At 43.3% G+C, this 11016-nt stretch overlaps 1 protein-coding gene across 2 annotated transcripts in view; it reads right to left on the reverse strand.

The window, feature by feature from the left end:
* matn1 (matrilin 1) overlaps positions 1-11016 on the reverse strand; it is a 30746-nt gene that overhangs the window by 13608 nt on the left and 6122 nt on the right. For both annotated transcript variants that reach the window (XM_059949331.1, XM_059949329.1), the window contains 2 exons: positions 10668-11011; positions 1546-1768 (listed from right to left, as the gene is read on the reverse strand). In XM_059949331.1, the coding sequence (XP_059805314.1) occupies positions 1546-1768; positions 10668-11011 (567 nt within the window). The remainder of the gene's footprint in view (positions 1-1545; positions 1769-10667; positions 11012-11016) is intronic.

Raw genomic sequence — 11016 nt, forward strand, 5'->3', positions numbered from 1 at the left:
CCCGCTCAACCCTATTCTCCCGGTAACCTTTCACGCCCTGACTTATCAAGAATCTATCAACCTCTGCCTTAAATACACCCAATGACCTGGCCTCCACGGCCACTTATGGCACCAAATTCCACAGTTTCACCACCTTTGGCTAAAGAAATTCCTCCTCATGTCCATTCGAGGTCGATATCCCTCTAGATTGAAGTTGTTCACTCTGGTTCTAGACTCCCCCACTACAGGACACATCCTCTCCACACCCACTCTACCTAGGCCTTCTAACATTCGATAGGTTTCAATGAGATCCCATCCCCCCCATTCTTCTAAATTCAGGCAACTACAGGTCCAGAGCCATCAAATGCTCCTCACGTGACAAGCCTTTCATTCCCAGAATAATCTTCGTGGCTCTCCTTTGAACCGTCTCCAATATCAGCACATCCTTTCTCAGATAAGGAAGCTGCAAGGTTTCATGGATGAACTTAGCTAATGTGGGAATTTATTGTATAATATTCTATTAAATCCAAATTCCAATTTTTTTGAAGTCACATAGTTGGTTTCTGGTCTCCTGCTATGTATCTCAAAATGTAAAAGTGAAGGAGAGTCCAGGCTAGAAAATCAAGAGATTAATTTATTAATTTGAATGCATAAAAGATTTTGAAGCCTAAATCCAACTTTTGTTGCACAATGTTACAAAATACCTAAGGGGTATTATGTATGCTCTGTTTATGATATAAATTCCATTAAGTTCCTTTTAATAAAGCAAACATACAGTATTTTATGTACAATGTACATAAAAATTGAGTGGCAGGATGGCGATATGTCTTTGCCAAAGGAGGTATAAGGTGCTCCTTCCCTCCACTAGCTTGTAGGTCACCCTTGGGCAAGGTGTAGCACCTGCTTAGTCCCCAGATCAGGGTCACATGAAGCCATGGGAGCAGGAGGTGGATGGTCGTACGAGCAGTTGGTGCACATCACAAGTCCTGGTTATGCGCCCACTGATGCCAGGCAGGTCATCTCTGAGGAGTATTGATAATGGCCGGGGTCACCCATCTTGTAATGACACTGCCCAGAAGAAGGCAATGGCAAACCCCTTCTTCCCTCTGCCATCCGATTCCTAAATGGACATTGAACCCGTGAACACTACCTCACTTTTTAAATATATATTATTTTGGTTTTTGCACAATCTTTAGTCTATTCAACATACGTATACTGCAATCTATTTATTTATTTATTTATTTATTAATTTTCTCCCCCCCCCCCTTCTTCTATATTATGTATGCAATGAACAAATTTCAATAACAATATGTTGGTGATTATAAACCTGATTCTGATTCTGCTAGAATTTGCCAATAACAACCATGGTTGTGGGAATACGACACGGCGCATAATGTTTATGATGATAATACATAAAAATACTGTTTTTAAGAATTGAACTAGTATGAGCCTAGTGTAAGCACCAACTGACAATTGTGAACTTGGGTTGCAACCTCACAAGTATGAGGGTGAAGTAGTCTGTCCTACTGAGCTGAGATCTTCCATATTCTTTGCTGTTTTACTCACCACAAAGAGCTTCCTTAAACTTTTTGGAAAGTTTTTCGATGGCACTGTAGCTTTCCACGTAGTCCAAATGGTCTTCCAGGGGTTCACTGGCAATCTCACGCAGGGATTTCATCTCTGCCTTGCCCACACCGATCGCAAAGATCTCGACGCCTTTCTGTTTGGCGTGGTTGGCAGCATCTCGCACTTGGTCCTGGGGGCGGCCGTCGGTCACGATGATGGCAACCTGAGGGCAGAATGGGCACAAAGCTGGTCATGTTCCTTGCAGTGATTGCAAATGAATGGACTGAGTTTGTGGGCGGTCTTCCCCACGTATCACCAGTTTACACATTGGAATAAGGTGAAACAGTTACTGTACTTTAGTATTTGTTACCGTTATCAAGTCATAATTGCTGTAACTTTAGTCAATGCTTTTCTAAAGTGTTTAACTTGAAATAAAACTGGTAACGGCAACTTGGAAGAGGCACACTAAGAACATAGTTTATACTTCAGACTGATTGTACCAGATGTAGGGCCAGCGTGGTATTGCATCCAGCCCGGACTACATACATGTATATTCTGTATGTTGGGGCCAGTGCACTCCACCAGGGGGCAGTGTGGCACGGGGGTCCATGCTGGAGTTGGTGCTGCTCTCCAGTGTTCGCTCGGTGGGAGATGGGCTCTGTTGTAGTTGACTGTGGATTGGTGGAGCTTTGGGATTGTGACTGTGATACCATTTGTGCTTGCTACCTTGTGTGTGCTTTGTGCTGTGGGTATTGTGTTTTGTACCTTGACCCTGGAGTAACGCTGTCTCCTTTGGCTGTACTCATGAGTATTCATGTGTGGTTGAATGACAATTGAACATAAATTGAATTGAATGTATCAAAGTTGTATTTCTGTATTGGAGTTCTTAAGATTACTTTGGAAGCATGCAGAATTAATCTCCTTTCACAAAACTAAATTTGAAAACTGCAAAAGCCAAACTAAAAACTTAGAAGATTCAATGTGGGGGCAGCATAGTGGTTAGCTCAGTGCCTTACAGTACTGGTGACCGGGGTTCAATTCCCGCTGCCGCCTGTGAGGAGTTTGTACGTTCTCCCCGTGACCGTGTGGGTTTCCTCCGGGTGCTCCGGTTTCCTCCCACAGTCCAAAGGTGTACCAGTTGGTAGGTTAATTGGTCATTGGGAATTGTCCCATAATTAGGCTGGGATTAAATCAGAAATTGCCGGGCGGTGCCTCTCGAAGGGCCAGAAGTGCCATTCCGCAGTTTCTCAATAAATAAATAAATGAATAAATAACATCCAGATTCAAGATTGCTCAATGTCTTTCTCTGAATGTAAAAGGAGAAAGAAATGACTGTTACTCTGGCTCTGATACAACACAAAAAACACACACACACAGTAAGCATAACGAACACAATAAAAAAGAAAAAAAACCCCACAATAAATACAAATATAAAAACGACCCTCTAAAACACGACTGTTATATACACAGACAGATTGTATGTACTGTACATAAAGTGACACTAGGTGATGCTTATGTAGTGGTGGGGGTTGGGATAACTACATATTTGGTAGAATATTTTTCCCGGAGATTTTTCAATCACAAAGTAATTACATTAGGTACACCGTCTGATTCTTAATGCTCTTTGAGGACACTTGGAAAACAGACTGAGTCTACTAACTTGGTTGTTGTGATGTAAGTGCCCAGTATAGGGCATCAAAGGCACTACCCTTGTGAGGGCATTGAAAGGAAGTGTAGCCTCTATAGTGTCCCCGATTTTGCAGCAGCAATGACAGCTATTTTACGTCCTTATACACTCTAAATATTACTGCCAGTTTAGAAATTCCATGTGAAAACCCTGAAGAAGGACTCTAAGCTTCTGCATTCTCTGTTTTCAGCCATCTCCAAAGAAATCAAGGCACTTCACTAGAGGCAAAATACCGCAGATGCCGAAAATCTGAAATAAAGTCAGAAAACACTGGAATACTCAGCATGTCCTTCAGCATCTGTGGCAAAGGAAAGAGTTAATGTATTTAGGTCAATGGCTTTCAATCATGTCTTGATCAGAAAACACTGACTGGAAACATTAACTTGGTTTCTCTCCCACATATGCTGCCTGGCTTGCTGAGAGCACAGATCAGATTTTCTGCTTTATTACATATTTCCACCACGATCACCTGAAAATCAAATAATTGCTAAGATTTTAATTTGGCTTTTACAATTTTTCAAGGTTCAGCTTGTGAAAGCAGGTTAATCTGACATACATCAGAAGTAAAATCATCTTAAGTTCTCCAGTATAGAAATGTAATAATTGTTCCACAACTGTGAGGCGTCTGGTACCATCAGCCTGGTATGTAAACTATGTTCTCTGTGCATCGAGACCTTCCTGCGCAGGATCTAAATGAGTTTAATTGATGTATGAAACCATAATTACTGCTTCCCCCACATCATCCACCACAAGTGAGACTTCCTGGTGGCCAGACTTTAAAAAAATTCCAATTCCAACATGTTGATCCATGGTCTCCTCTTTTGCCAAAATGAGGCCACCCTCAGGGTGGAGGAGCAACACCTATATTCCATCTGGGCAGCCTCCAACCTGATGGCATGGGTATCTATTTCTCCTTCCAGTGAACAAATCTTCTTCCCACCCTCCTCCCTTCCTTCATCCGTCACTTTGACCTTTCACTTCTTCTCACCTGCCTATCAACTCCCCCCCACCCCCGGGTCCCATCATCCTCCCCTTTCTACTGCTGTTGTCCAGATTCTTTCTTCTCCAGCCCTTGACTTCCCCACTCCCCAACCTGGCTTCACCTATCCCCTTCCACCTCCTTAACCCTCACACAAACCTTTTTATTCACCATTCCTTTCCAGTCCTGGTGAAGGGTCTCAGCCCAAAATGTCGACTGTTTATTACTTTCCACTGATGCTGCCCGGCCTGCTGAGTTCCTCCAGCATTTTGTGTGTGTGATTACAGATAACAATTTCTCGTCCATCAACATCACAAACCGCAGATTAATAAGGGTATCTCGATGTTCCAAAACTACCTCAAAGAAATTGTGGTCTTTCTCTTCCAAATCATTTTCCCCTACAGCAATTTCACAATAAATGATAAAACTATAACTCTGGCTAAGACATAAAACATCTAGTGGATCGATCACAGCTATTCATTATCACTTTAAACACAAGAGAGAGAAAAAAATGACAGCATACAGGTCCTTCTCTGACCTTCAAAATTTTATTTTCCCTGACAGGTATCCATTTACCGCAATGCTACGATTTGAAGCTGTACCAGAGCTGTGTTCTGTCCACACTCTGGTATGGGTCAGAATGCTGGCGCTTGACAGAGAGAGAACTTGCCAACGTGCGGTCATTCCACACCTCGAGTCTCCAGAAGATCCTCTGCATTTTCTGGCCAAGAAAGATCTCCTTCAGTGTCACCAAGAGGACATGGCCACAATCATCATGAGGAAACGTTGGAGATGGACTGGGCGTGTGATGAGAACAGAGGCCAACTCCATCACCAAGGCAGCACTTCATTGGACCCCTGAAGGGTAGAGGAAACTCAGGAGTCCAAAGGCAACTTGGCGATGTTCCATAGACACAGAAATGAGGTCCCTGAACCACACCAGGGGCACAATCGAGAAGATGGCCAAGGACAGACAGAGATGGAAACCTTCATTGCTGCCGTAAAAGCCAGTAACTAACTAACTAACTACTACTTAGAGCCTGAGTTCCCAAACCATGGTCCATGCTTTTTTAATGGTGTTGGTCCATGGCATTAAAAAAAAGGTTGAAAACCCCGGTTTAGAGTGGTGTTTCTCTCCTATTTGTATCCTGTTTTTCTCCCCCTACTTAATTACAAATTACCCACATTGTGTAATTTTTCTTTCCCCTGAATCCATTTCTACTGGGATCAAGACTTTGATCACACCTTTGTAAAAATAATTCTTTCCCAGAACCTTATCTTTAACCTGCTGGTTTACCTTTTCTTACACAATGTGCTGGTCTGACAACTCTTAACCATGCTTAATAATTTATCCCTTTTCTTTCCAATTTACCTTACTTTTTCACTGCTCTTCATCCTAACTTTCTCTTTCTGCACAGACAGCACTGTGCAAAGTCTTAAGTGCATATATATATCTAGACTTTTGCACTGTATCTGTCACACGGAGCAGAGAGCAAGCTTGTAAATCTGATGGGAACAAAGGATGTTGGGAATGGCGAGGCTGCAGGAGGGGTGTGGGACAAGCGGCAGAGAAGGAGTGCCAGAGGCAGGGGGTGCAGACACATCCAGCCCTGAGACACCAGGCAAGGTCATTTGATTCCAAGCAACTGGTTTATTGAGCATCACAGAATGTCTCTCTGGTGCTTCCTGCTCCTTCCCCTCTCCCGTTCCCCTTTTCCCAACCATGATTCCCCTCTCCCTGCCCCCTTCCCACTCTTAGTCCATAATGGAGACCCATATCAGAATCAAACTCATATATGTCATGAAATTTGGTTCTTTTGCAGCAGTACAGTGCAATACATAAAATTACTACAGTAATTGCAACAGTCTTAAGCACCCTAGCTATCTATGTATATATGTATACAGACCAAAATTTCTGCACAGTCTTTGGGATTCCCTTCCCAAATCTCTATTTGTTAGTTAAAGTCTGTCCCGAGCCTTATAGGCTCATCTGGCTGGTGTTATGCCAGTTTCCATGGGGTGAAACGACTAGGAGTATGAGACTCCCCCCACCCCCCTCCGGATAGGACACCAGTCTATTGTGAGGTTAACCCCCAGCATTTTGCCGGTACTCATTTTCAGCTGGGTAGACGGAGTAGTGTGTGGTTAAGTGTCTTGCTCAAGGACACAACACGCTGCCTTGGCTGGGGCTCGAACTCACGACCTTCAGATTGACAGTCCAACGCCTTAACCACTCAGCCACGCGCCACACACTTCCTTTAGACCTTTCCTGATTTCCATCCCAGGCTCCTCAGTTTGAAATTGGTATTGATTTTACCAATACATAAAAACAACATCATGCTTCCAACACTGTCTTGTGACAACTGTCCAGTTGAATATGAGAGAAACTTCACATCGGAAGAGATTCTAAATATTGCTGACCTGGAAATGTCACCCTCCAGGGACATTCTGCTGACCTGCTGCATATTTCTTTTTAACTTTAGCAAGCTAGCAAGTTTCGCAAATTTTGAACTTAATTAGAGCACTGGGGTTGGGTTGTAAGGAGAGAAATTCCTTAGTGGCATTTGTGTTGCTTTCATAAACTATTTTTGTTAGGAAAATCCTAAGTGGATTGGGAAGTATCTCCGATCAAGTAACTCAGTGATGAGTTAGAAGACCTGAGTTATAAGGAAAGATTGAATAGGAACAGTCCCTGGAATTCCTTGGAACATTGAAGATTGGAAGGAGTTGGATAAAGGTATGCAAAATTATGAGGGGTACTGATAGGGTAAATTCAAGCAGGCTTTCCCACTGGGCAACACATACAAAATGCTGGAGGAACTCAGCATTTTGGAAAAGAGTACAGTCGGGTTGTCCTGCCGAAGGGTTTCGGCCCGAAACGTTGACTGTACACTTTTCCTAGATGCCGCCTGGCCTGCTGAGTTCCTCCGGCATTTTGTGCGCGTTGCTTGGATTTCCAGCGTCTGCAGATTTTTCTCTTGTTTTGTGACTTGATTTTCGTTTTCTGCTGAGGTTAGTTGGGACTACCTCCGGAGGTCATCAGTCAAGGGTGGAAGGTGAAAAGTTCAAAGGGGATCATGGGGCAAAACTTCCTCGCTTATAAGGTTATGAGAGTGCGGAATGGTGCATGCGAGCTCAATTTTAACGTTTAAGCAAAGTTACGTGGATGGTAGGGGTATTGAGGGCTAAGGTCCGGGAGCAGGTCAAAGGGAGCAGACAGTGTAAATGGGTGGGCATGGACTAGATGGGCTGAAGGGCCTTTTTCTATGTCCATAGTTTGCTCAGCTGTCAGAACACTCTGTGTTACTACCCATTAGTGATTGTAAAATTCCATTCACAGTTAGTTGTGCCTACAGTCAGCGTTTTAGTACATAAAGACATGGATTCATATTTATTACTAAAAAATGTTTTACTTTATAAATAGTTCTGTTTATCTCTCTAGTAGCCGAGATTTGGCAGTGACTGAGCTGCTCTAAGGACTTTTATCCTTAAGAGCACAGTAGCACAGTGGTTAGCACAACACTTTACAGTACCAACGACCCGGATTCAATTCCCACTGCTGCCTGTATGGAGTTTGTACATTCTCCCTGTGACCGCGTGAGTTCCCTCCGGGTGCTCCGGTTTCCTCCCACAGTCCAAAGACGTACTGGTTCGCAGGCTAATTGGTCATTGTAAACTGTCCCGAGATTAGGCTAGGGTTAAATCGGGGGATTGCCGAGGGGGGCGAGGCTTGAAGGGCTTATTCTGTGTCGTATCTCAGTAAATAAATATATCTACTCTCTCCTAGGCAAAAACCCCCTGAACCTAGGATAATCCTCCCAATAATACACTCCTTGCAGGAGCCTCTGTCCGGTGCCCACGCGGCTGAGTTTAGCTCATAGCGTTTGAGCAAAAGAAGCAAGATTTGTTGAAGTTTCCTGCCTTCTACATTTCCATCTACTACTGTCTATCTCCTGTACCATTAAATATTAGATTAACTGCCTTCAGATGGATGACATTCTCCATTTATTCTTTGGTGTAATTTTTTTAAAATGATGCTTCCTTAAAACACTAATCCTTCTGTAACTGTAACTTCATTCAATATTGTGTGGACATACCTTGTCAAACAATTTCACACAGCATGTGCATTATGCTCTACTCAGACAGTCCCCTCTAGAACTATGACTGGAGTCTCTTTGTACTCCGTTTTACTTTCAGCTCGTTTTTTTTCACCATTTGAAAGAGATCCTTCTTTTAAAGCTTGATTAAAGTGAACTGAGAACCAGAATTCTTAGAAAATATTTCTCAGGGAAACTCCACGACGTGATGGCAACTCTAAGGACGTGATAGAGCGGGCCGCATTGCAAACTGACGCAGAGAGCCTGAATTTCTGGTAAAAACTATTTCGTAAGAGTTCTGGTGAAAAGCCATCAGCTCAAACTGTGGTCTGCTTCACCATATATGCTGGCTAACCTACTGTGTGTTTTTGACCCTCCCTTGCTTTATTACAGATCTTAAGCATCAACAATAATTTATTTTTCTGATGTTGCGCTGTTCGCTGAGCGTGGCAATTAGCTTGCAGACGTTTCCTCCCCAGTCGAGGTGACATCCTCAGTGCATAGTTGTTGGTGTTTGTCTCTGGGAGTCCTCGCGTTTATACAGGCCCCCGTTCACTTGCCTCAGTCCTGATTGGCTACCCCTTCAAATGACCTTCGAATTCTATTGGCTCACATTTCCTTGGCTCTTAGGAAATGTGAGCCAATAGAATTCAAGGGTCAACTGAAAGGGTAGCCAATCAGGACTGAGGCATGCGAATGGAAGGGGGGGGGGGGTGCTATATAAACACTAGCACTCCCAGAGAGAAAATCTAAGAACTACACACTGAGGATGTCACCTTGACTGGTGATGAAATAAACAGCCAAGCTTGTCGAGCACCACAACATCGAACGCCTCAGCCCGAGCTACCAATATTCACCACCATTCTAATTTACATTTCTGTTCATCTACTCACATTTGGTTATGGTTGTAAAAAAAGACAGAGGTGTTAACTTGGTTAGTTCTACAGAGCCATTATAGCAGAAGAAAATATGTAAGTCAGACTCTAATACATACTAGCTGCCACTGCCTGCTTTTAACACTGGTAGATGGAAGCTGAAATGAGAGGAGAACATCAGTTTTCATTTTTATACTTGTTAAGGATCACAAAACTAAAGCTGAAGAAAATCGCTATATGCCAAAACTGAATAAAGAACTTGCACACTGCCAAATTCCAGTCAGAAGAGCTTTGGAATAAACAAGTCTACAATTAACAGTGGGATGAACAAGTATTCCAGAGGCTGAACTGAGGTTGAATTGGGGATGATATAGACGTGAAATTATATTAAGTCATATAGGACAAACCTCCAAGAGGTCCACAACCTTGTTATTGAGGTTTGGAGGCTTGTGTCCCTCAATGACCCTGAGAGCTATGTTGGCTGCAGTCTAGGCTTTGGTTCTTGTTAGGGTCACCCATGCCAAGCAGGTCAAAGGGTAGAGGCCAGGCTAAGAGTGGTCCACCGCTCCTCCAGGTTCAGGGGTTCATCTCTGGACTAGCAACCCTGACTGGTAAAACAAAACTGTTACAGAGATAGCAATGAAGAACCCTTCTACACCTGGGGATGGTGTTCCTGAATCGTCACCCAGGACTTGCATGACTGATAGTAGTGAAAACCGGGAGGAAGCTGAGACGATGAAGGAAGCCATGATGGAGATGGAGAACCTTCATTGCTGCCCTAAATGCCAACGGCGTTACAGGCAGTAACACACATAAGACAAAGGAGTCCCAGTAGTCACTGGTATTTAGTTATTACTGTGGGATACACCACATTGGGATTAATTATCAATAAACCCGCAAACCTGTATTACATTTGAAAGATCTAGCAGAAGCTTTCCATGGCCACCAGCATCTTTACGTCTTTTCTGACGATTCTGCACAAGCGGAGGAGAATGAAGAGCCAAACACGTTGACTAGAATTGAGTACCAATGATAAACGCTCTGTGCAAGACCCAGCAAAGCTGATACAAGGCAAGGTTAATTGCACCTTAAGGAACCAAGCAACTTCAAATGTTCAAGAACTTCAAAAAGCAACAAATAGTTTGTTGCACATTCTACAGCACCTTGTTCCCTGGTTTAAAGCTTCCAATAGTTTAGGCACACAACTAACACATAAAGATGTAAGATTAACCAGATTTACTCCATGCCCATTTGACGAAAATGCCGAAGTATTCCTGGAATGATGAAAACCTATTGCTGGCCTTTACACTAGAAAAATCCACTCAACCCTCAAATAAGATCGGGCTAGATGGAAAGCCTTGCTAGTCGTAATCAAGTTAGTTTAAAAGAAATGAGTTTAGTTTAACACTAAAAAGAAAATTAAGTCAAATGTCATTAAATTATTATTGTTTCAGACAGTCCCATTAAAAACGTTTCCATGGTTACCTTGCTGGCATCAGTTAGTTTCACTCGTGCCCCGTTAGCCTCACTGAAAGCGACATTGGTAGAAAATAGGATGGCCAAGCCAGTCATGGTGCCCGAAGAAAGAGGCTCGATCTGGGAAACAGCTCGCAGGAGGCTGGCTTTGGTGCGGTGTGTTTTGAGGCTGAATTCGTTCTTGACTGTACTGGCATAGTTGACCAGTCCAACCCGGGTGGCATTTGGTCCAATGTCAAGGGATTCAATCACCTTGGATACAAATACTTTCACCTGTTCAAATTCTTTTGGGCGGACGCTCCGCGAGCTGTCAATGATGAAGACCAGATCAGTTGGTTTAGTTCGGCAAAGACCTGCA

Source organism: Hypanus sabinus, chromosome 24 (assembly GCF_030144855.1).
Source record: "Hypanus sabinus isolate sHypSab1 chromosome 24, sHypSab1.hap1, whole genome shotgun sequence".
Lineage (NCBI taxonomy): Eukaryota > Metazoa > Chordata > Chondrichthyes > Myliobatiformes > Dasyatidae > Hypanus > Hypanus sabinus.